The sequence below is a fragment of the Miniopterus natalensis genome, chromosome 2 (genome assembly GCF_054644295.1).
Source record: "Miniopterus natalensis isolate mMinNat1 chromosome 2, mMinNat1.hap1, whole genome shotgun sequence".
Classification (NCBI taxonomy): Eukaryota; Metazoa; Chordata; class Mammalia; order Chiroptera; family Miniopteridae; genus Miniopterus; species Miniopterus natalensis.
The window spans coordinates 14465251-14491867 of NC_142082.1; the positions used below are offsets into that span (position 1 = coordinate 14465251).

Below are 26617 nucleotides of genomic sequence, written 5' to 3' on the forward strand. Positions count from 1 at the left end.
CCTTGGCAATTTTCTTTGCATCCAGTGTAGCAAATTAGTTTTGACCCATTGCTAGCAGCCGCTTGGATTGAATATGGTCCATTGTCCTTTTTGTTTCCACTGAAGCTCCTTCCAGTAGTTCTTTAGGGAGGCTTTTCAACCTTTCCTATTAAAGGGAAATTTTGAGACTGGCTCTTTAAGTAAGTCTTTGTGATAGAATTGGGATTGAAAAGTTAGAACTTGAAAGGTGGATGGGATTTAAATAGGACAAGAAAGAATGTTTTCTGTTATGAGGAGTATGAGCCCTGACATGCCGTCTGAGAACAGTGAGAGGTTCATGTTGGAAAGAAGTAAGAAGTAATGCAGAGAAGATAGGCAGGGCTTGCTCACTGCTGGCCTTTAAGAGCAAGTAGGAGAAACAAGTGCATGGCACTGAAGTTAGAATTCACTCCTAAAGGGAGCGAATTGTCTCTCATCCAGTTAGGACACACGAATTTTTGGCTCTTCAACTCAGTACTTTTTGTGTATGTTAACATTCATTGTATTTAAATCTAAACATACAGATTAAATGGCAAAGTAAGAATTATTTACCTGAAGAAGTGGGTGTGTTTTTGTTTTCTAGTCTACTCCTTTACATCTAGCCGCAGGCTACAACAGAGTGCGGATAGTGCAGCTGCTGCTTCAGCATGGTGCTGATGTTCATGCAAAAGACAAAGGGTAGGTGTATCAGTTTATTTCCTTTAATGGTTTTGCTCATGGATTGTTATGCTTTGTTTTCAACATATAACGTGCTGAAGTTGTTGAGCACTAGGCAAAGAAAGTCACATAGACCATTTCTTTACAGCTTGTGGAGCATTTTAAGAATGTTTGCAACTTTGACTTTATATTATTTTCAGATGCTACTCATTAAGGATCTTCTCATAATAATTTCCTAAGTTAGTTTAATTTTATTACAATTCTATTATTTAAAATTTTTTTATCTCAATTGCAATTATTTTTCAACTTAAGCTGCATTTCAGAAAGATAAAACAAATTGAAAAATTCTACTAATCTATTAATATAGCTATCATATTTATCTAGTTTGTTTTTCCTGATGCAACCTGGGACATCTAAACTGGGAAAACCTAAAAGATCCTTATGAAGTTTGATGTGGTGGGGGGTTGGGGTTTGGGAGGGGGACCAAGAAAGCAGTTGTGTCATTTACTTTATGAGTAGGTGTATTTTGGAAAACTTTGTACCAGTTTTCTATCTGGTCTCCAGGAACATATGAATCAAGTTTGCTGTCCTATGTGATGCACTAACATTATCCCACCTTAAGATCTGAAAGATAATTTGACCTTACTACCCAGGTAAATAGATTCGTATTACACTCTTATGACTGGCAGCATAAAGAAGAGAAGCCCTGGAGGGGGGTTTCTTTCAGTTTGCCCCTTTCCATGTCAGGAAATACAGGAATGAAGAAAGAACTCAGTATTCCAGACAGTTTTTCAAAAGGGGAATTCATCCATTTCAAATCGGCTCTTTCCCGTGCTCTTTTTCTCTCTTGCCTGTGCCAGGTTTTATGCCACATTTGAATGGGGTCCCAGTAGTACAGGGGTACAAAGGCCTGATGCTCTTGTACATCTCTGTTTCCTTGTGCATGTCTGAAAACAGATGGGTGTACAGTAGGTGAGTCATCAAGAGAAGTACAGCACAAAAAAGGGGGTCTTTGACTCATGGAGAAAGATCCTCTGAAATGCAAGCTACAGTAGTTTGGATATTTAATTCTTATGCTTGAAATTACTTTGAAAGTGAAACAAAAAAGTAGAATATTTCAATTCTCTATCAAATAACATTTATTTACTGTAAATACTTGATATATAAAGCATGCAGTTGTCAATTAGCACATGTTCTTCGTTTTGCCTAAATGCTTCTCCAATTGGTGTTTTTATCATTATATTTAAGGATTATATACACAGAATACAAGGTAAAAACAAAAGGTTAAACATTAGCTGGGTCTTGTATCATCTTATTAAATATTTAAAAATATTTTTTAATATAATTGTATTTGGATTTATTAGATTTTTGGTAGCACTTCTTGGATAAATGACTAAGTTGTTTGAAATTTCAGTATTTTAATTTTCCTTTTTGCATTTAGTGGACTTGTACCTCTTCATAATGCATGTTCATATGGACATTATGAAGTCACAGAACTGCTACTAAAGGTAAAAGAAATAATGAGTTTTCATGTTTTTTAGTGAATAAGATTTTTAAGAGACGAAAACAGTTTTTTAAAGTATTTTCATTGCCTTAATATGTTTAAACATTCAACTTATTTTAAACTATTTTTAAAAGCTGAAATTGAAATAATTAAAACACTTGTTGACATTTCAAAGAGTTTTAACTGAAATTTACAGTCAAATAAATGTCTTCTGAGTTTTATCTGATCCAGCGACATGATTACTGACCTAAAACTTTTTTTCTCAATTCAGCACGGAGCCTGTGTTAATGCTATGGATCTCTGGCAGTTTACTCCACTCCATGAGGCTGCTTCCAAGAATCGTGTAGAAGTCTGCTCTTTGTTACTTAGCCATGGTGCTGATCCCACATTAGTCAATTGCCATGGGAAAAGTGCTGTGGATATGGCTCCAACTCCTGAGCTTCGGGAGAGACTGACTTGTATGTATTTATATACTGAAATCAATATTGTTTGTTGCAAATTAGAATATCTCACTGTAGTTATTAGGACTGGTGTTTCTAAGTTGGATAATGTCCTTCCATTCTTACACGTACACTAGTTTATAACCCTCATTTTTAAATTTTTTTTTTAAATATATCTTTATTGATTTCAGAGAGAGGAAAGGAGAGGGGGAGAGAGAGATGGAAACATCAATGATGAGAGAGTCATTGATCGAGCCCGCAACCCGGGCATGTGCCCTGACGGGGAATCGAACCCCGGTCGCCTGGATCCTAGGTCGATGCTCAACCGCTGAGCCCCGCCTGGCCGGGCTATAACCCTCATTTTTGATTATATACTTGTCTACATGATTCCTCAGGAATCTTATATTCATATACTGTATATTTTTTGTGTTTATTCAAGCCTAATTTTAATTCAAAAATTGAGGATCCCCTTCCCTGTTTTTTTTAAGGAGCCAATCAATAACCATAACCATTAATTGAATACTTACTGTGTGCCATGCACTGGAAATACAGCAGCATAAAACCACAAAAAAAAATCGCTGAGCTCATAGAGCTTACATTCCTGTGCTATTGGTAATAATAGATGTAATCTCTTACCAAGCCCTGCAAGGTTACACAATCATGTTTTATGCCTTTTGTATGTTACAGCCCAAGTGAAATCACTTGCCCATATTTACATAAGATAATTTTTATGATTCTGTTCACATTTCCTTAGTTTTTACCCAAAGTCCTTTTTCTTTTCCAACATCTCATTCAGGATACCACATTACATTTACTTGTCATATCAAATATTGAAATATATTTATTTTACATGTGGGGATTTCAGGCTTAAATTGAACTAAGCATTACCTGCCTAATTTTTAACTGGTCCTATAGTTGGTATTCTCTCTTATATCTGTGTTTCTAAGAATCAGGTAACTGGATTTAAACACCTGAGAAAAATCTTTAAATGATAGCTTTAAAAAAAGGCAGAGTCAAAATGATGCTAACATCTTTTAAGTTTAAACAGATTTTAGACTAGTTCATTTTAAAACAGGAAGAGATCTTTTCCATTTTGATCTTGTTTAAGTGGAAATTTAAACTTATTTTGGTACTGGAACAGATGACATCTACTAGATTACAGGCCAGAGCAAACCAGATTATAACTGGGCAGATGTCTTAGTAATGAATCCTTGTAGAAGTGCATTTATTCTCTCTCCCACTCAGATGACTCTGCCATATGTTATCTTGCGTTATATAGTTCATTTTTCTGTATGTATGTTGTCTTCCCAGAGAAATTTAAATTCTTAGAAAGACCTGTGGTTTTATATCCTGTGTGTTAGCACCTGCACAACCTTATTATAAAATGTGTGGGTGCTGTTTGTGTTGGGTCTGTATGTCTGCCTCCCCCCAGCCTGGCACAGCACATTGTGCAAGTGCTCATTAAGTTTACTAAATTGAGTTTAACTCAAAACATATTTTTATATCTTTTTCTCATTACCTTCTTTTAGTTTATACCCTGGGCTCAGATATATCCCTGTATCACCATTTGACTTTTTTTCAGTCATTTTGCAAATTATGAGTAGTATTATGAAATTTTACATTTTATTTCATTGGTCTGATTCTAATGTAAACATTAAGACTTAACCTAAATTTGTATAGTTTTGTAAAGGAAAAAATTCCCTGAGTAGAGCACTTTTTGGACTTCTCAGCATCCTCTTTTATAAATAAGGTTCTACAAGTTGTTATCTGGAGAAAAGGATTTAATAAGTTAGATTCTCTGAGTCCAGCTCTCGTCATGTCCATGGCTTTACACTAGATGTTCCCAATTGCAGAATTCTTTCTAAGGACATTAGATGGGTAACAGAAACAGCATTTCATCAGACCCATGGTTAGAGCATTTTCGTCACACTAATTTTTTTCTGCTCTTGTCTATTATTTTTTTAAATTTGTTTTTATGAAACCAAATGAACAAGGTAGTTTGGTTTCTGCACATAATTGGAGCTGGAAATACTGTAGCTTTCTTTCTTGTTTCATACTGTTTTTTTTTTTTAAATATATCTTTATTGATTTAAGAGGGAGGAAGGGAGAGAGAGAGAGAAACATCAATGATGAGAGTCACTGATCGGCTGGCTCCTGCACACCCCCTACTGGGGATCAAGCCCGCAACCCTGGCATGTGCCCTGACCAGGAATTGAACCTATCCTTCCTCTTTTGTTACTTTAATTTTCTTTTAATACTATATACTTTCACATCAGTAAATATAGATCTGTCTTTTTTCTCTAAGGGCTATAAAGTATTTCAATGTATAAGTGTTCACAAATTATTTAACTGCTTTCCATTTGGTGGACAGTTAGCTTGCTTGTTTTAAAACTTTCCTGGGGTAGTATATGTATATTTGTATTGTTATGAACTGTAAGGGTATAAAACTGTCTTATTTCAGAGCATACATAATCTACACGCTCATCCTTTGCACCTTTATCATCATATCATGCTGCTGCTGTTGCTAAAGTAGAGGAGTGTGTAAAATTAATGCTTTTCCTAATTTATAATTATGCTAATTACTTTCATAGATTTAAAATTTTTGTCCTGTCAACCTTATTTTGTTAACAGATGAATTTAAAGGTCATTCTTTACTACAAGCAGCCAGAGAGGCAGACCTAGCCAAAGTTAAAAAAACACTTGCCTTGGAAATCATTAATTTCAAACAGCCACAGTCTCATGAAACTGCACTGGTAAGATTTTATTGTTAATCCATTCAGTGGTTGATAATAGCAGTGTGAGCACCAAAGGTGATTTTTATTTCAGAAACCTTAAAGTAACTAGTATCTGAAGTGACGGGGATTTGCATTTTAATGGTTGCATTGATTTTTAAATTTGGTTTGGGAGGCTGTTGCTTTCATGGGTGAGAGAGTAGACTTTTGCTCAACCTTGATTTGGGAATTATTTTTACGTTTGTCTTTACCTAACCATATTATAACAAATCCACCTGTGTGGCCAATGCTTTCATAAATACAAGCTGTGATTTTCTCTGTAGAATCTTCTTTTTCTTGTGGTTGCTAGATAAATATGACATTGTTTTCTACAGAAGATTAAAATATTTTCAAAGATACTTCATTTATCCTTTTGAGCATATTTATTTATTTTCCATAGAAGATTAAGGTATTTTCAAAGATAGTTGCATAATTCTTTTTCACTACTGTATTCAAAGAATTATTACATTCATTATAGAAAATGTACTTTTAGAAAAATTAGTTTATTTTCATTGTCATTGATCACATTAAGTTTCAAGTATAGGACTGGTGAGATTACTCCTGAATTCAGAATTGAAACATTTGTAATGCCTCTATCACAGACCTTTAAATATATACTTCAGTTAACATTCTCTCATATATCTGGCACAAAAATAGTCAAACTGTCATCAGTACATGTGGGAACAACATTAAAAGAGTTACCAAACTAAAACGGGCCAACTGTATGTACACTTAAGCACATGGCTCTTAAACTGAGGTTTGGTGACATTCATGCTGCACAGCAGTATGCCAGGGGATACTCAAAGTCACACTGCTTTTTGGAGTGCTCATTTTATTAATTAGAAAATAATTTTTTACTTTTTAAATTGTAATACAAGCATTAATGTAAAATGAAGTTGAATATAAAAGTTTTATAAATATAGAATAAAACCTAAAATTTCTGAGAATACCTCTCCCTCTAAGCTCTTTGGGTCTCTTACCTTCTTGACTGTCCCTGGGCATAAAGGCGTATTCTTCCGTAGTGCCAGGAGTACCCCGGTGAAAGTGAGGTCCTCATCTCTGTGGCTGGCAGTCTAATGAAGAACTGAGAAATGTAGTTACAGATTTTTGTACCTTTGGAGAGGCAGTATTCTGATACCTGCAAGTAAATATGGACTGTGTAATTATTTATTAGCTAAAGGAAAAGAAAAAAAGTCTTTCTTAGTCCTTAGACAAGAGCATAATTTTATCTTGCTGTCTGGCTTTTTATGTTTTGTGCTTCCAATATACTTAGGAGGAATTTTGGTCATCTTTATAATGTAAAATATATAAATGTATTTTGAGATAACAATATCCTAGATAGCACATGCTATTTAATTCAGAAATCGATGTTTAAATAGAAGTTCATTTTATTAACTTATGTTTATTTACTCTACAGCACTGTGCCGTGGCCTCCCTGCATCCCAAACGAAAACAAGTGACAGAATTGCTACTTAGAAAAGGAGCAAATGTCAATGAAAAAAATAAAGAGTAAGTGTAATCGCAGGAGCTGCTCAATTCTTCAAGGGAAAATGCGCTGGAAGTTAGCGAGTGACCCTTTCCTTCTCTCCTCTCCGTAGTTTCATGACTCCGCTGCATGTGGCGGCAGAAAGAGCTCACAATGATGTCATGGAAGTTCTGCATAAGCATGGGGCAAAGGTAAGGCGCACCCCTGAAATAAAGCCCAGGCTTGGCATTGAGCAGCCAGCTGCTCCTAAGACTGTTCATTTCTGCAGGAAAATCAGAGAAAAAGTAATTTTATAAAGGACTGTTAGTATGTACTTGAATTCATTCTTCTTTAAAGCTGATTTAAATCTTGTTCATAGTAAAAATTTGTGTTTTAATTTACTGTTATTCGTCTAGAAAGCAGTAAAATGTAACTATAATCTTACCATTTGAGATACATTTCAGCTTTACATTGTTTTGTGTTAATACTGGAATAAATATATTTTATAGTCAACATCAGTGATGTTATCAGAAAATAATTTAGGTGAATGATAGTCAAAATATTGCTACTTATTTTAAAGACCATCTGTATTTCTTTAACTCATAATGATAATTTTTTCCAATAACCTCAAAACTAAAGACTTTTAATTGTTAAAATACTAATCTTTACTGAAGAATGGAGAAATTAAGATGTATTAATATTTAATACGCAAATTGTTTCTGTCAGCCTGCCTGAGTCATGTCAGAGTCCAAGGTGTTTCGTAAAGCAGAATGGAAGTTTGAGAGGGAGGGACTGACAGTGAAAAACTCACTCATCTGCTCACTTTCAGCATGTTGTGACATATCACACTTTGCACGTGCCCAAATCCGTAGATTTGTGGGCATTATCCTAAACAGTAGAACCTGTATAAATACTATTGTCGATAATCAGAGGGAATGACCATGACAATCTTATAGCATGAAGAAGTTGTCTGGCTATTTCATGAACTAATATTTTCAGGAATTGTCATACTTAGTGCTGTGCTTTTTTTAAATGAAAATAAGAGAGTTCAAAATTTGCTGATAGTTGTTTGAGGACAAATGACTACTACTTGTCTGTAGGTACTAGTTAAAAAAGAAACATAATCAGAACGTTCCCTAAAGATAAAAGTTACATATTTTAGAGCGAATGAGAATGTAACTGAATTTTAAAGGAAACTTTTAAAGATTAAGAGGATATTTTAAAAATAGATTTTTAGAAAATGTCCAGTTTTTTTTTAATTTTGTTGCCCCTAAAATGATGTAACTATATCACACAGCTATTGTATCTAGGTAATTTAAAAACTTGAAAACAGAAATTTCTAAACTATTTTAAAAGCCTTTCTTAATTTCTGTTTAGATTTTATTGAATCTATTTAAAACATTTTAATGCAGCATCTCCTAATAGATTTGTAAGAACATCAACAAAGTTACAATTTTACTAGCAGAATTTCAATTAAAACCTTAGCACAGTTAGTAAATTACATTAAAAATAAGCAATGTGATTTTAGAAGGCGTGTACTTTTTCCAGTGGCTCCTTTTCAGCCATTGGGACCAACTATTTAAAATGAACTTAGGGGAAAAAAAAGAAAATGAACTTAGAATCAGACCCTCAAATCTAAATCACAATTTTTTATAAGATTTTTCAGTTTTTTAAATTGAGCCAAAAGACATTTTGTACCATTAGTAATAAAAATATTTTTAAAATTTTAATGGTTTCATCTCTTTCCCATTCTTTGTAGTTTTTCTTTTTGTACAAATTTTGTACATATTTATTATGTATTAGTATAGCACTGTTTGATTGTAATTTACAAATGAGCACGTGTATATTTAGAGTGTACTTAAAACATTTTTTATTCATGAGGTGCATGATCCAAAAATTTGGATATCCTTGCTTTAAAAAGACAATTGTTTTTAATTAAAAAATCAGAGTGAGCTGGAATGAAAGGGAACAGAGTTCTATAGTTTTATACCTACTTTGAGGGTACCATACAGCATTGTTACATAAATAATGTCTTGTTGCTTTTCAAGCAGAAAATACTAAGCTAAGTGGGCTTTCTGCTACACTTAAGAGCATCATCTGTTTATCATTGACCTATTTTTAAAAATAGCTTATGTCATTTATAATGTTCTTGAAAAACCATGAATAATGCTCTTCATTTGGGGAAAATATCTATTTGTTATCTCCCATGAGTCATTTCATGAAGGTTCCGTGAAAAATAACATTATTTTATAGCCTATCCTAGTCAGCATTACTCTAGGCCTTTGGTTCTCAATCTTTGTCTGCCGTTGTTCACAATAGATTCTCATCCATAACGTCAAAATTCATCAGTGGGGCATATGTTATTTTACACACCCTGGCAGCGATGTAGAATGACTTTTAAACTAGTATATTCTCCCTAGTCCTTCTGCTACAGTTCAGCTAAGTTGAGAATACCTGTTCTTAGGTACATGAAAAGTGGGGAGTTATGAACCAGTAGATACCAATTGCCATCCTCCACTCACTCATTCCCTGGTTCCGAGACAGGCTGCTGCCCCTTAGGATTGGTTATCTGGTGACTGATGCATTAGTAAAAACCCAGCGTAGCTCCTGTGGGCCCCAGTGTTTGCTGGCCTAGTGTTCCTTCTGGGGAACTGAGGTTTCAGTAGATTTTCAGGCAACTCGTGGTTTCCCGTTTGGTTGTAAGCCACCTTTGGAACGGCAGCGCCAGCCGTGAGTCCGTGTTCGGCCTCTTACAGTGCTTCCGCCGTCGTGCTGCCCTCTCCTGCTCGTGATGGGCCCGTGCTCAAGCGAGGCGTTAAACCAGAGAAGACAGAGGATTTGGCAGGGAGATTTCATCTGTTTTACTTAGACAGATAGAACTCAGTAATAATTACACAAGCCAAAGCGTACTTGTGCTCAGAGCTTGGTGATAGAAACAAAGCTCAGGTGCATTGTACGTGTTATAAACACTCTGTATGTGGAACACAGACAGGCGTACTTTCCAGCTTAGAATCCTCCACTTTCTAGTTTTGTGACTTTGGACTTAATTCCCTGAATCTTAGTTAACTTATTGGTGATACGTGGGTAATAATACCTCTCCTGCAAGTTTTCTTTTTTTTAATTAAATGAGCTTATGGATGTAAGTATGTACTGTAGTACCTGGCACACAAGCAATACTTTGATTACTAGTAAATATAAGCATTGTATTTTTTTCCAAACTTATATTCTATGTATTTCCCTTAAATATCTGGCATTTTATGTAAGACTTATATATCTAATCCCTTTATAATTTTTCAATTTACTAACTCAACAAATACTGAGATGCAAAGTGATCAAGACTGTGTGCTGGATACTAAGGGAAATATCAGTTTGGAAGTTAATGCAATTACCAAACTTGAAACTAACCCTAAACCAATTTAGCGCATTAGTAATGAAGAAGGAAGAGAAAGATGAAAGCCACTTATGAAGGGATAATTATATTACTTGGAAATGAATTGGGTGTTTGAATAGACTTAGAAAATGATGGTACAAATAATGGAAGTAAGAAGGCTAGAGAGAAATACTGGTTTCCATGGCATGATAATGATTGTGTACTTGGAGTTAATGTGATAGAGCAACAATTTTCAACCTTTTTCATCTCACGGCACACAGAAACTAATTACTAAAATTCTGTGGCACACCAAAAATAAATTTTTTGCCCATCAGACCAAAAATGGGTATAATTTTGATTCATTCACACCGGACCGCTATTGTTGTGTTGACTTGTTGTCATTTTTTTGACAGTCTATGGGAAAAGAAGTCAGTGCCCCTAAGTGGTCAAGTATTGCATGTGTTAAAACTCTTGTAGCACACTGATTGAAAATCACTGTGATAGAGGGACATTTAGATAAAACTAGAGGTTGGAAATATAGCACTACAATATGATAAAAGAGAGTTTAGGATTAGAAATACCTATTGGACAGCCATCAACTAGTGCTTATATGTTATGGGATTGAGTAGGATTCCTGATAGAGAAAATATTGAGAGGCTAATTGAGAGTTAAGGACAGAACCTTTGAGGATTTATCCATATGTATAGAGCAGTAATGGAAAGAGGAAACAGAAAGGTCTATCACAGTGTCTATTGAATAAAATAGGAATATGAAGAAAGAGCAGGTGGTCAGTGCTACAGAGAGGAATCAAGGTAGACAATGGCATTTAACTTGGCAATTTTCATATAAAGGCTTTGGTAGCTTTGGGAGGACGCACTCCAAAGATATAGAGGCAGAGAATTAAATTAAGGTCTGGGCAATAAACAGCATACTCAGAGTTTATAATTTGAGGAAAGTTTAATAAAGAAATTATATACAAAGGTGTGGGCAAGGTTTAAGGAAATCGAGACGGGATGAGGTAGTACTGGCAGTAAGTGGGAGATGTTACCATCCCTTGGCCTGAAGGGGGGAAGAAAGGAAGAGGTCACTGGAACAAGAAGGGGGATAGCTGTGTGGAAAAGGCCATCTGGTGGCACCTGCAGCGCTTGATAGAGGCTCTGTCTAGCTCTCCTCCTGCCATTGCTTTCCCATTGGCTAAATGCAATGAGAAGTTAAAGACCACAAGAGCCGATTAGTGTGATCTGTACAAGTGACTTCCCCAGGACATAGAGCAGGGTGGAGAATGGCTATGGATTCAGAGGGGCAAACAGGCAATGTTCAGCCAAAGTGTAGAAAAACAAATGGCTGGTAAGGAAAGGAGGAGTATAAGAAAATGCAGGCATTAACCCACATATGTGAGAAATCTACTTTATAGGAGTAGAATTCTGTGTCTTAAAAAAATGAATAATTTGCACTACAAACGCCCTGCCTTGCAAGATTGCTGAAAAGCTGAATTAAATAGGAGAGACATAAAGATTTTACCCTTCAGGGAGCAGTGTTTTCTTTATTATCATTAGTCTGCCCTGGCATTCCACACTCTATTACTGCTGCCTTGTCTGCTGTTGTTATTAAGTAGAACTTGAGCCCCAATTGCATATGGTATTATTAATACCTAAAAACAAAAGGTTTCATTCAGAGGTGCTTTTTCATACATAAAAAAAGCACTGCTATTGTGTCATTAGTGATCATCTGTTAAATGTGTAGAAGATGAAGAAATTTCTTTTGATCATATGTCTTTATTTGACAGATTTATTTATATTGTATGTAGGAAGAAATTGTGTCAATAGTAATTGGCATTGAATGGGCTTATTTCTCACATTGAGAAGTAATCAAGAGTCTTTGATCATGTTAGCTCATTATAACGATTATTATTCTATTCTAGAAGTGGATTGATAAGCAGATTCCGTTAGCCCAAAAGATCCAGAGTATCTTTTGTAGTTCAGATAACATCTGAGGTTTGAACATATCAAAATACAGATTAAAGGGCCAGTGTCTCAGAGATACCAGTTACCAGTAACAGAGCAAGTGAATTTAGATTAAGCACAAATGGAAATCTAGTCTGTACTTACATAAATGTATGCTTATTGCTTTTTTGAGATAATCATACAGTTATCCCATAGAAATAATCTGCAGGAATTGGAGCTAAGATTCACCAAAGTCTAGAACAAGGAATTTGGGAACTGTTGGGTGCCTTAGGTGCCGTTCTCTCTGTATGTCTCTCTCTCTCTCAGAGGTTGCATGAGTTTCTTTTTCCTGACACTCTTGTTCATCTACTTCATTCTTTTTTTTAATAGACTATATTTTTTTGTTTTACTTTTGTGTGGCCTAAATATGGTCTTCGCAGCCCCTACTTTGACTTAGAAATATCTCACCTGCAGCTACCATCTCTCCCAAGTCTCAGGGATGAGAAGAGGAGAATATGATTGAGACTTCAGTTTGTTTGGCACAGCTGTGGGATTGGCACCCTCTAGTCTAATCAGCTGTGCTCAGGGAGTTATTTCTCAGGCACGTAGGGCTCATGAGAAGGTAAGTATCCCTTTACTAAAGCAAAGAAATTATATGCTATTAGAATATTTATGCATACCTCTTTTTGGATAGCTTGTCTCTCTTAAAATTCCACGTGAATTTTGAAGGTTCACAAATAATAATACACTCAAGTTCAGCTAAAATGAATTTATTTGTTAGTCAGAAGCTATGATTAGCCCACTAGGCACAGAAAAGGGGAGTAATGGAAATCTGAAAAGGTATATTGGAGCAAGATCTTGACAGTCTCAATTTGAGAGTTTTGATTTTGTTCTCAAAGTACTGGAGAGCCATTGGAAAGTTTTGAATAAGTAGGTGGCATTAACAGAATCCTGCTTCAGGAAGATAGATACTTTCTCTTCAAAAACCAATTACAGAAATAAAGACTTAAGGTACATGTATAATAGCTGGTATAATCATTTAGCAGTATTCAGTATTCAACAAAAAAGAGCTTTGTAAGATTTTTGTAAAGAGACATGATATCGAGATAATGTTTCTTACTTTCAAGCTAAAAAGGCTATAATATGCCTGCCCCCTGTTCCCTAGGTTATAATCTCTGTTAACCAGGACATAGACCTGTTCTAGATCCCTATCTTTTGTTTCCCTATTATTTGTTTATTAATGCCTGTTGTTATTATTTTTTTATTGTTCACTTTCACTACAAGGTGTCCTAAGTTGGGGGGAAATACACATTGTCACTCTAGCTAAAGGAATACAGAGACTAGTGTCAACTCTCAAGTACTTAAAATCAGGTTAAAATTTAGATATACATATGTTTCATAGTTAAAGAAAAATTACAATGTGAGTCAACAATAAATGCTTGATTACAGAAATGTCACAGAGCAGTTCATGGTTAATTACCAAATGAGTTATATGATAGCTTTAAATTTAGTAGAGAAATGAACTCAGCCTCAAGGTTAGCTCGTTGAGATTAGGTTATTTCACACTGATTAGAGTATTGAAAGATTCCCCTTAGCCTTTTCCTTATAGTGTGCTTGCTGGTTTCCAGAACTGTTTTGGCATGTTTGAATCATAATTTATGTCCTATATATTTTAAACCAAATGCCAGTGGAATTTATATCATTTATCCAATTAGCCTCTTTAGGAAAATCATTATTACTACTCACATAGAAATAAAGATAAATACCTCAGGTTGCTGTCTCTAGATACAAAAGGGAAAAGGGGGAATCTGTTTTGTCTCTAAAACTCCCAGACATCTGTTATTTTCCTGACACCTTCTGAGTATATATATATATCTCAAGCCATTCCTACCCAATTAATTCCCACAATTGGAGTATAACACATTAAATGTAGCATTTTTCTTATTTGGGGCAGTTTCTGTACTTTAGTGAAAATAGCCTCTTTAGCTGAATGGTAAGCATTTCTGATGATATCCTCTATCATGTCCTTGTGGTGGATATTGCGATAAAGGAAAATAGGACTGGATTGAAAAAAGACTTGATCAGAAAAATTGATTTAACATTTCCAGACTTCTTCAGTAAGTAAGTATGTTGGTAGTCCAAATAATATTAAGAATTAAAGTTGTATGTCTTTAAAATATGAAGAGTAAATTGATGGTGATGTATATAAAATAAATCTGTCAAGTATATATTTTAGGCTGAAAACAAATTATGGACAGCAATACATATACATTTGATTTGAAAGTTCTAGAAGAATCCTTGCGAGTGGCAATCACATTTATTTAATAACTCAGCTTGATGACCATTGAGGCACTTAAATATATGTATAATACTAGACTATATTTCTTTGTTTCTTGAAGAGTTTGATTCCTATGTATAAAGAATATTTTAAATGTTACTAAGCCTATGTTTTTTTGCCTTAGTGAGTAATGGTCAGTGTGTGAGTCAAAATTGTCAAAGCCAAGAATATAAAAAACAGTGTTTTCTCGGAGATCTTCCAGGTCAGAGGCTCTATTCTGTCCTTTAGTTGGCCTTTTTTTAGTGCTTCCAGTATTGGTATTGTGGATGGCATGCACAAGTCATTTAATCTATATTTCTCCAACAATAGAGTGAATTACTATCATTTGCCATTTATCTTATAGAATGGTAGAGATTAGAGTAATAAATCCAACCTCATGAGAATCTTCTTTAAACAATTAGAGTTCCCTATAATTCTCTGGGATCACAGTGAAATAAAATTATACTAGCTCCAAAATATCACTTTTCCTCACTGTGAAACAGAATTAGAGCAGTAATACAAATCCTTCCAGATTACTCATTTAAAAAACCAGGGATTGAGTAACTGCAGCCATGTAAAACAGTTACTGCTGCCCTATGAAAACAAATATATACTTACTGTGGAAGACACACACATTTTGCTCTTTTGTGCCTTAAACCACGCCAGAATATTTGGAAGAAAAAAGAAGGTTGACCACTTTTTAGAGACCCCTGATTCTATCCTGTGACTGAGTGGTAAAAGGATAAACAAAGGTAGAACATTAAAAGTATTAATATGAGAGAAAGTTGGGAACCTTACATTTTTTTTCAATTGTGAATCAGTTTAAAGATCTGTAATGACACAAGCAGATAGTCGATTTTTTTTATCCAGTAATCATTTTTTCCTTTCTTCCTTGCCTCAGAACAGGGGTCAGCAAACATTTTTTTAAAAGTCCAAATAGAAAATATTTAGGCTTTGTGGGCTGAGACACAATCAACGATTATATAGAGATATTTATATGGCCATTTAAAATATAATCGTTAAAAAATGTGAAAAGCGTTCTTAGTTTGCAGGCAGTCCCACTGGTGGGACTTGATCAGAGCCATGGATCATAGCTTGCAGCTTGTTCTATTGAACTTTTTTTCATGCATAGGAGCTTCAGGGAAGGCTGGGCCTGAAGCAATTCTGGTAATTTCGTTCTCCTTGCTAGGGACTAGTGTAGCTTGGGTGCAGGAAACATTTCTGGCTCCAGCCCTGAAGAGAAGAAGCCTGCTGGGCTTCTCTTTTAAAATAGATGTTAAAAACTTGCCTTTTGGCCTTGGACAAGAATGTATGGCGTTGGTGCGTGGAGCTGCCACAGTCCCATTTTGACCATAGAGGGACAAGCCTGGAGTCCTGAGATTGTTGGGCCTGAGAAATTGATGACACTTGTGTCTTGCAAGGAGTAATTCCTCCTCACGAAAGCCCTTACAGAAGGTTCAGTGTTTCCCGTTGTCCATTGTCGTCCTAAGTGGCTGTACAGAGTGTCACCACACTGTCCCCGTCCTGCGCGTTGCCAGGAATGAGTGCTTCTGCTCCATTACTCGCTGATACTTTCAGTGACTCCTGTAGTGCCTCCGCTTTGTTGTCTGATGAAGCACTGCATAGATACTCTTTGTTGCTGATACCATTTCGAGTCTGAGGGAGAATTAGTGTTCTTTCATAATAAAAAATACGTTCACTAAAGCAGAGAATTTTGTGTTATTCTGGTCTGTCTTGTACTTTAAGGAAATTGGGCTTTCTGAAATATTAGAATATAATCCTACTATAGAGATGAGTAACTGCCTCATGTGTATAAATACAGGGATGAGGGAATAAAGCTTCTGTATATGATCAAGATTTTAGCTTTCTAGGGTTATCAGGCAGTCCTCGTCAAATGGTTGGGATTGTTTTAGCTAAAAAGTTCCCTTTATAAATTAATTCTAGTAACCATTTACACATTACTCTATTTTTTAAATTCATTCAGAAGACATTTCTGAAGCTCCAACTATGCCCTAGACATTTTTTTTCTTGGGGAGGGTAAAAGTAGAGGGAGAAGTTACATTTAAGGTTGTCATAGTCATTGCCTTTAAATAGCTTACAGATTACAAAAAGCACCTAACAGAGCCTAAGAGTAGTAAGTGTTAGTTTCATCTCTCCCTCCCTTAGGAGAATTCTTAGGAGATAAACAGCTTAGCTCTGGTTTTGACAGGTACATACAAAGGGAAGGAACATGAAGGAGAGAGAAGAGCACGGTGGAGAAATGAGAGCGCAGGGAGCACAGTAGAGTTGCACCCTGGACCACCCCTTTCGAAACATGGAGAGGAAGGAGAAATAGTAATTTAAACAATTTTAGAGAGTGGCGATTTTTGCCCAGTGTTTCACTCCATGAGTGCATGCCCCAGAGTGAGTGAGATAGGAAAAGTGAATCTGCTGTTTTGTTTGCACTCAGTTCCACCATACATATTTACAGAGAGAACCTCTTCTTACACATAGTGTGCTTTTAATGTTTAAAGATACTTTCTGTACTTTATCTGCTGTTTAGTCCATCTGCTCAGAAGCTGGGGTAAACTGGCTGGTGTTGAATTTACCAAGAAGCTTTATGTCTGTCTCTCCCATTGCATTGCTACGGTGTTTCCAAGGCTAATTTTGACCAAAGGAGTATTTTACCTTTTGCAGTGACTTTAGAAACTAACCGTCATAAAGTGGGGCTTCAGTATAATCTGATTAAGCTGGAGCATGGCCCTAGCAAACGGTGATGGAAAAATATAGTATAAAACAAGGTGGTGTAAAAGTAAATTATGGGTGGTCTCAAATGACATGCTGAGGGATTCATTCAAGTTTATTTGAAGAGTCACTAAGCTGAGGAATAACTTGGTAAGGTCCCTATTTTGGAGTAATAATTCTCAAATCATGTTCCCATGATTTAACAAGCTGCATTGGGGATTTTCATCACTGTAATTGAAGAATTTAGTGGGTTTCTTACCCAGTTTCCAGAGAAATGTTAATTAGAATATTCTCGAATTTAAGTTTTTCTCCTGTGGTGAAAAAATACTAAAGAAATATTCAGAGAAAAATTCAAGAAGTTCAGGTTGGCAGCTCGTGTTTTCCATCAGTACCTGCTAATGGCTGTGCTTTTATGCTGTGTGTGTGTAATCAGTCATTTTTCTGATAGCAAAGGTGCTATAATTAAATATGTCAGTATTTCACAGTGAATTTTGTGAAACACCATTAAGAATTTAGATGAACCCTTGCTTAAACAAGTGTGACAGCCTTACTTGTAACGATGAAAGACTAAAGGCAGGAAGAGCTTAGACCTTTCCTTACTCGTGCATTTGGTAGGTGTGCACAGTGTTTTGCATAACCAGCAAGCAGATACTTGAGAATTTACTGTGCGCCATTAGCAGGGACTTCCTAGAGAGCTCAGGAAACCTAATACAGTCCGTATTGTCAATGACCTTAGTTTTACTTGGTAAACAAAAACCATCCCAATGTTATAGTTTTTAAGATAGCACTGAATTGACGTAGGTGTTCAGAAAGGAAGTAATTATCGAGGCTTCATATAATCAAGGCGGGCTTCTTAGAAGAGGGGAGACTTTCACTGGATCTCATAATCCAGAAAGGCAGAAAGGGCTCCTCTGATGTAGCAGAATGATCTGTGAACATGGACTCGGGTCTGACTGGAGTAGAAGGGATTTACTGGGCATCCTGGAAAACAGGTTAGGACCAGTTAGGTTTGATCAAATTATAAACATGATCCAGAAATTTAATGTTCTCCTTGTCTTAAAACTAGCTAAATAACTATTCTTTAGAACTCTTCAAACTTTAAAAAATGGAACATTTGAATCTTCAAATCATTTTTTGTTTGTTAAATGTGTTTGTAATTCAACTAGGGCATTTTATTATAATTATTTACTAAAACTAGAAGAGAAATCTAATGAACTGCTTTAACTCTCTTTGTTTACCTATTCTGTTGTTTTTATATTCTGAGAACAAGTTTGATAAAACACATCCAAAAGTATTTGATGTACATCTTTGATAGGATAGGCAGTGGATATCGGACAAAGTTCCAGCCACGTTCTAGTTGTTGAGGGGAATGGCCGGAAGTAGAGGATGGACAGAAAGACGGTCATTTAGGGAAAGAATAGGTATGTTGTAATTTTCAGTAAGGTGGTCAGAGAAGGGTAACTGAAGAAGATGATATTTCTTCAGAACCGGTGAGCGTAGTTAATCATTATCTGTGGCATTTTTCAAAAAGTTTTGACAATTGCCTTTTCTCATTTGAATGTTTTTGCTTGAGTATCAAAGGGAACGAAATGAGATGCTCGATTTCACGTGCCCACCCCATGACTTTCCAGATGAACGCGCTGGACACTCTTGGTCAGACTGCTTTGCACCGAGCTGCCCTCGCCGGCCACCTGCAGACCTGCCGCCTCCTGCTGAGTTACGGCTCGGACCCCTCCATCATCTCCCTGCAAGGCTTCACGGCGGCGCAGATGGGGAACGAAGCAGTGCAGCAGATCCTGAGTGGTGGGTTCGCGGAGCTGACCCTGGCACTCTCTCCCCCAGCCCCTGAGAGCACACGCAGGCTTCGTACCTCCTGTTTTCAGAAGCTCCTGGAATGTTGTTTTGTTCATTTGAATATTTTTCTTGTCTTCCTTGCTTTTAGCTTAGCCCGTGGCCCTCTCAGTCCGCCTTTTTGGTGAGGTGAAATAGGTGTCATGAGAAACAGGCAAATACTCTCTTTAATTTTTTTAAATTAAAAACCTGACTCATGTGTGTTACAGTCAGAAGTTAGTTAAAGCTTATATAAGCACTGTGGAATTATGGTAACTCTAAAATCTATCAATAGAGAAAATTACAGATCATTCATATGGTAATGATCTTTAATTAATTGTATATTTAAACCAGGAAAAGACAAGATAATTTCATAAAAGTGCTGTGTTTTGTAATTCTTAACTTCATTTCACTTTTATGAAATTATCTTGTCTTTTCCTGGTTTAAATATAATTATAAAACCTGGCTGAGTGTTAACAGTGCCTACCTAGTACAGTGTTTGATACTTTAAGTACTTAGTTTATTGAGGCAGATTATACATAAGACTGATATGAAAATAGGCACTAGTTTCCAAAGCCCCAAAATTAGGCCAAGTAACACAGTCCATCTACTGAAAAATGATGAACTTGATACAAAAGAAATTTCATATAATTGACCCTTATTTCTCATTTCTTAAATTTTGTCTGTGGAATTTATCTGCTCCAGAATGATATAAACTGGAAGAGTAAAGTGGGGAAGGCAGCAGAGTTGGGATCAGAAGTCCTACTTCTTATTCCTACCTATAGTCCAGTCCTTTACTCCATCAGGCACCGGGCCCCCTTTTTATAATGAGTATTTTATAACATCCCTTTACTATCCAGAAATGATTCATAAATAATATGGTCTAACTATACAGATACCTTCCAAAAACCTATATTAAATGTCCGAACTATAATATATAGAGAAAATGACAGTAAGTTTTAATTATAAACTGCTGGCAATATTTATGTCAAAATTAATGTCAGATTAAAGAAAAGAAGCTATTTTTTTATAAATGAGCATTTTAAAATTATTTTAGAAGATGGGACTTTTTTCTCTAGACCTGCTCTATCCAGTTGGTAATAGCCACTAGCTACATGTGGCTAAATTTAAATTAGTTAAAATTAAATAAAATGTTTAAATCATTTATCAGTTGTGCTAGCCACATTTCAGGTCTCAATAGCCGCACATGGCTGGTGGCTACTGTATTAGCACAGTATTTCTAGCATCACAGACAGTTCTTTTGAACAGATCTTGACCTGAATTCTTCTGATTTTGTATTCCATTGTGGTTATTGCATTGCTTTTACTTAATCCTTTACAGGGGTAAGGATTTGGGGACTTATGATAGCTAAATTAAAATTGAAAATCCCATTTGCATTTGCACCTTGAAATAAGCCACTAAGACTATTGCCAGTCCTATAGTCTTAATACTAACTGAACAAGTCTACAGGAGATTTTTAGAAATAGCCAACTGCCTTTCAGGCTTTGAAACTTTAGGGTTTTGTTTGTTTATTTGCTTTTTAATTCTGGTGAGACAGAATAGAATTGGAGAAAAAATTAGATATCTATCTCCAGCCTTTGACCTTAGGTGAAATATTTATTTTCACCCTCTACAAAAGCCAGTGTGCTTATAAAGGATTTTACTAATACAGTAGTTTGCATATCAGCTAGTCTTCTTTTGCCTATATTTCCTTTTTAACTTCATTTTTACATCCTTTTTTTAAATTTTTAAATTTATTTTAATTTTTTAAAAACATATCTTTATTGATTTCAGAGAGAGGGAAGAAGGGGGAGAGAGAGAGAGAGAGAGAGAAACACCAATGATGAGAGAGTCATTGATCGGCTGCCTAGCCTGCAACTCGGGCATGTGCCCTGACCGGGAATCGAACCCCGATCTCCTGGATCCTAGCTTGATGCTCAACCGCTGAGCCACACCCAGCTGGGCTATCCTTTTTTTTTTTAAATTGTGCATCTCTTTGTATGAAGTTCCTGGACTGTGTGTCTGTGTGTGTATGTGTGTGTGTGTATTTGTTCATATTGTTTCTAAAAATGAATCTGCTCTAGCGTGTTCAGGATTTATAATGGATGCAATGTTTGTATGGTAATTAATCAATATCTTTAAATAACTTATTTACTCTCTACTCTGACTAGGACTAAGACTTTCTCATAGTTCTCAGAAACATCTTATATTTGCATTACAATTTTTGTTTGATTGCAAAATTATACCCTTTGCAAATCAGTCTGCATCAAGACAGGGTGTGCCAGTTTCACATCGTTTTTAGAATTAAAAAACTCAGCCATATTTTTATCCTTCAAATGCTAGGATCTGAAAATATCCAAAGTTCTAACTATATACATAAACAGTTGTCATTTTATTCTGTTGAAATGATAAACTAAAAGTATTATCTGTAGATTTCCTAAGACTCTTTCAGTGAGTTTTACCAACTGCCAGAATCACTGTCATAGGGACATATGCACTTTAAGTGCAGTAATGTCATGCACAGTTAGAATGGAGGCAAATGAGATGTGAAAGACACAGTAGAATAGGGAAAGCCAAAGAGCTAAGGTTTGACATACACACTGACCCCAATATAGAAGAGCATGGAAGTCAGTTCAGCAAATGCTTTCTGAATGTTCTCCATGTGACAAGGAATATAAAGATGAGCCAGACCTGATTCCCTTCCTCAACACTTCCACAAACTAACAATGTAATAAACTCTCTTTTAAAGAAAATGATTTTTGATATTTCAAAAGTGTACTTGAAATACTCTCTTTTCCTCCTTTTTACCTTAACATTTTACCTGTGTACTATTATTAGTATAACTAAATAAATACCGTTTCTCTTTTGTTGAAAAGTTCTCATAACTTACTCTGTAAAAGCCTTTCTCTTGAATGAAACATTTTAGACTAGAAAGAGGCAAAGTATTTCTTCTGAAACCTAAAGCCTTTTTTTAGCATCAGTTGATCTTCCTATTTGTACAATAGCCTCAAGAAAGATGTCTTTAATCATAATGTGATCTTAAATCTGAAAGGAAATTTAAGGTAAACCAGCAGTCACTTAATAGGTGCGAAAACTAAGCTAAGCTTTTAAGTAATTTTTCCATCACAGTTAATAGAGCCCAGTCTCAATCTAGTCTCCTGGACTTCAGTCCTTTTTCTGTATTATCTGAGTGTGTGTACACATTATAAAAGCCACACTTAATGTTCAGAAATGTATTTCGAGTGATATAGAAAGATTGGTTCTTTTTTTAAACTTTTTATTTGGGCCAATGTGTAATGAATTTTTGGTTTGTTTTTATTGGATTAATCAAAATACTTCATTTGTTAGCCTCAGACTTGTAGACTTAACAGCCTGATTTGATTATATTCTACTTAGCATTTATATCACATCCCCAATTTGCAGACATTTTAAATTGTAGCCATTCAATAAATGTGAATTAAATTTCTGTATTTAGTAGGCATTGTTTGTACACTGATTATATTTTCTTAGATCACTAATTTTAGGAGTAGTACTTCTGTTTCATGTTGAGGAAACTGAGGCCCAAAAGAAAGGCTAAACATTAAGTACTGAAAGTTGAGTGGCTTCCCTCGGTTTGCATAACAAAATCCATAGCAAAGCTTTGCTACAACACTTTGTAAAACCAATGTATCATGAAGATGATCATGATCTCATGGCTCTATGTTTCTTCATTTCCCTTTGCCAAGTTTTGACCAGAAAATTTGAAGGATAGAGTAGTAGAGTTGGAGACGGATTTATGTGTCTTAGCATTTATTTAAATTTGGCTTAGAATGAGATGGATATAAATTGAAGTAAGAAACCACTTATTTCTTGTTTGAAAAAGATTGGGGAAAGCCCCTATATTAGGTCTTAGAATCTGATTCCTTAATTATTCAACAGATAATTTTCCCTCCTTAACTACTCTGTGATTCCTTGAAAACCAACACTAATCTTTCCTTCCTTTTATGTAGAAAGTACACCTGTACGTACTTCTGATGTTGACTATCGACTCTTAGAGGCATCTAAAGCTGGAGACTTGGAAACTGTGAAGGTAAGTTAATGCTTAATGTCTTGAGTAGCGCTATTGAACCTCTGCTAACCAATTCATTTAAAGCTTGTAAGTGAAACTACTCAAATCCAAACAGTGACAGAGATGAGCAGAATAGATACATAAACAAGAGAGATATTTAACCACAAAAATTTCCTAGTATGTGCCTTGTATCCATTAAACTACTTTTTAGTCACTTTTTTTCTGGTTATGTGATAGCTCTTTTATTTTCACATATATTAATTAAAGTATTACTTTTGGCTGTGTTCTTAAATTTCTAAGCTAGTTCAAGCTCAGTAAGATTTGAACAATGTTTCTTGAAGTTTTCCAAGAGATTCTCACATTGGCTCTGGGAAAGCATTATGATCCCACAACCATTTGGAATTATCTGCATGCAGAAGACAGATTTTCCTTTTTATGTAACTCTGCTTACCAAGAAAATTTTATCAACCTTTATTTGTGGTATAGAAACAGGTTATAGACTTAATGTTTCTCAAATAAAAATTATATTCCTTTATCGAATATACTTTTTAAAACATACACACTTCCCATCTACAATCATTCATGTAGGGATGAAGATAGCAGAAAGGGTTTTATTTTTTTAAGAAAGGCCAATTGCAATATTGATATTGACAGTCATACCAAATTATTTTTTACAAACTAAACTTTGTCACTTATTAATAAGCAAACTCTGTTTTTGTGATTTTTAGTAAACCCATTTTAGCACTCTTGATGAAGTATACTATTTGAAAATGGCAGTAAACACTTTCTAAGCTCTGTGGCCTAGAAATTTTATTTTTGTTTTAATATGTAGTTACTTTCAGTCTCTTTCATCTTATAATAACATCTAATTTATTTAAAGAAAAACAGTAAATATCAGTTGTAATAGCCACTGGAGAGAAATTTTCAAGTTCTTTTAGATCTAAAATTGAATATTTTTTTCCTTAAAAATACTTCTATCATTTGAAGTATATCCTAATAAAGGAAAATCTTTAAATATAAAAATGATTAGAACTCCTTTTCTGTGCCACAGCATGGTACTCTCAGCACTAGGATTACTACATTTGCCCATTATAATTAAATTAATAGTTTATATTTTTAATGTAATAAAGTAACAATTCCGTATGTTTTGTATGTAACAGGCAAATAATCTGCACCTTTCAGGTTTACTAAACAGTCTATTCACAATAAAGGCCAGCTATATTTTTTTTAATAGAATTGAAATGCACAAGAAAGCAAAGCACAAATTAAGTGAGAATTAAGCCGGATGAATTTCTTTCCCTAGAGGCTTTAGAAAGTATTAGAAATTAGATATTAGAAGAAAAGCTGTTTGCTGAGCAACATATTTGACATGGTATAAAGCAGGTGGAAAGGATGTAAAATTGCTTTGCCATTCAAAGAGAAAGTGAAATGGACTAGAGAATAAAGGACTTGCAAATATTTAATAAGCAGAATGGGCTTTCATTTTTGTAACCTAGCAAAATGAGTTGTTTCTTCATTCCCTTCTGTATTTTTATTTTGCCAGTATTCTCTGGGAAAGTTCATTTAGAAAATAAGAACCAGAAGAAAAAGCAGCAGCATGAGGAAGCAGCTTCAGTCATCTAAGATACCATTGGTGTTTACTAGCAGCTTTTGCAGCCTTTCATTCTAGTTTTTGTGCTATTTGTTTCTATTTAATTTTCGTTTTTGATGTATTAATGTAGCCACAGACTCACTTTTCATGGAGAGATAAGATGTTGACCTGACCAGGTGATAATGTTCTTCAGAAGTTACAATCAGTCTGGTGCGTTTCCGCATGGAGTTGATCGAAGTGTGGGCTCTCCCTTTACTGCCCAGACTTTTTTTTGTCATGTAAAAATTGTGCCACCTGAAAAGTCCTGTTTTTACCCTACCAGTGTGAAAAACCCTACTTAGTGTATCAGTAGAAACAGGTTCTTAGTTTTTGACCAACCATGCAGAAAAAGACCAAGAGATTAATAATCAGGAAGATAGGGCCCGAGTCTCCCTGCCACCCCTTACCAACTCCTGAAAAGGGTTTCACTTAGCCTCACTGTGCCTTGGTTTATTATCTGTAAAATGGAGAATGGTCACCGTCTCATATAGATAGTGATTCACTGAAAGAATATGACTTTTTTATACATTGTAAAAGTTTGTTCCAGTATTATTGTAATTTACCTGTCGCCTCAATGATGCAGCCTATCAGCTCTTACTTTGCTCCCTGCTGCTTATAATCAAACAGAATGGAGCTTGTGCTGCAGTGGTGACGTTCCCAAGGAGGAAAGGAGACAGCAGAGCTTTGGAGGGCAGAGCTGAAGGAGATGGAAGTAAAGCCAAAGACTGGAATGTGATTAGGATCATTTTGACTTGTTGAGTTAGGCAAACATCCCCCAAAGATCAAGTAAAGCACTCTGGACAAATGGCCTTGCTGTAGTGGATCACAGGGCCATGTGCATGGCCCAGACAGAATTCATATACGTTTTCCAGGGCCTTTCTGCTCGCCATGTCAGAGGAGACAAGAACTCTGGGTAACTGCAGTCAAGCAGGGTTGCTCTGTTTTGAGGGAAGAATGGCTAAGAGATGCTAAAACAGGCAGACATGCTGCAACAAGCAGCCTCGGAGCAAAAGCTATATAAAGATAAAAAGGGAAGGCACCAGTTGCCTTGCAAATGCTTGCTTCATTATGGGTTTTTCTTTTTGGTTAGGGTTTTGGCCAGGGAATGGTGAAAAAGATTCCATTGCTCTGTAAACAGGAAGAAAATTTCTAGACACTAAAACCAAGCATAGTGCTGAATTTTAAACATCACTTACATTATCTAACCTTTGGAAATAAATATTCATTAGAAAATTCCAAGTTATACAAGATGCGTGCAGTATTTTGGAGCAAAATCTGTGACTAAATATTAATGTTGTTTTTGTGTTTGTGTGCTATTAAAGCAACTTTGCAGCCCTCAAAATGTGAATTGCCGAGATTTAGAGGGCCGGCATTCTACACCCCTACACTTTGCGGCAGGCTATAATCGTGTGTCTGTTGTGGAGTACCTTCTACACCACGGTGCCGACGTCCATGCCAAAGACAAAGGGTATGTGGTAGAATCCAGCTGTTTAGGGTTCATTCTTTCCAGACTTAAAAAAATTATTTTAATAGTTTTGCAGTCTTCAATTTTTTACCCTATTAAAAAAAATAATGCATGTTTTTTAAAGTTTAAAGCATAAATTAAAACATTATAGAAATATACAGTATAGAAAGTGAAAATTCACCTCCTAAAGATTACAACATTTAAATTTTGTTGTAATCCTCCTGATTTTTTAAATGTATACTAGTGTGTGTGCTGCTGTGGGGATTATGGTTGTTTTTAACATAAATGATGATGCCATTCCAAACAGTTTGCTTTGCAGTTTCTTCTTTTCATCCAGTAGTATATCTTGAATATCTTTCCCTATCAGTACTTAATAGTTTATCTCATCCTTTTAATGCCCATATATAGTATTTATTGCCTTGTATGAATGTGTTT

At 35.4% G+C, this 26617-nt stretch overlaps 1 protein-coding gene across 1 annotated transcript in view; it reads left to right on the forward strand.

Annotated features, from left to right (window-relative positions):
* TNKS (tankyrase) overlaps positions 1 to 26617 on the forward strand; it is a 160246-nt gene that overhangs the window by 100513 nt on the left and 33116 nt on the right. The window contains exons 6-14 of the mRNA XM_016209064.2: positions 602 to 696; positions 2117 to 2183; positions 2451 to 2637; positions 5251 to 5372; positions 6808 to 6899; positions 6989 to 7067; positions 18841 to 19012; positions 23029 to 23108; positions 26040 to 26185. Of these exons, the coding sequence (XP_016064550.1) occupies positions 602 to 696; positions 2117 to 2183; positions 2451 to 2637; positions 5251 to 5372; positions 6808 to 6899; positions 6989 to 7067; positions 18841 to 19012; positions 23029 to 23108; positions 26040 to 26185 (1040 nt within the window). The remainder of the gene's footprint in view (positions 1 to 601; positions 697 to 2116; positions 2184 to 2450; positions 2638 to 5250; positions 5373 to 6807; positions 6900 to 6988; positions 7068 to 18840; positions 19013 to 23028; positions 23109 to 26039; positions 26186 to 26617) is intronic.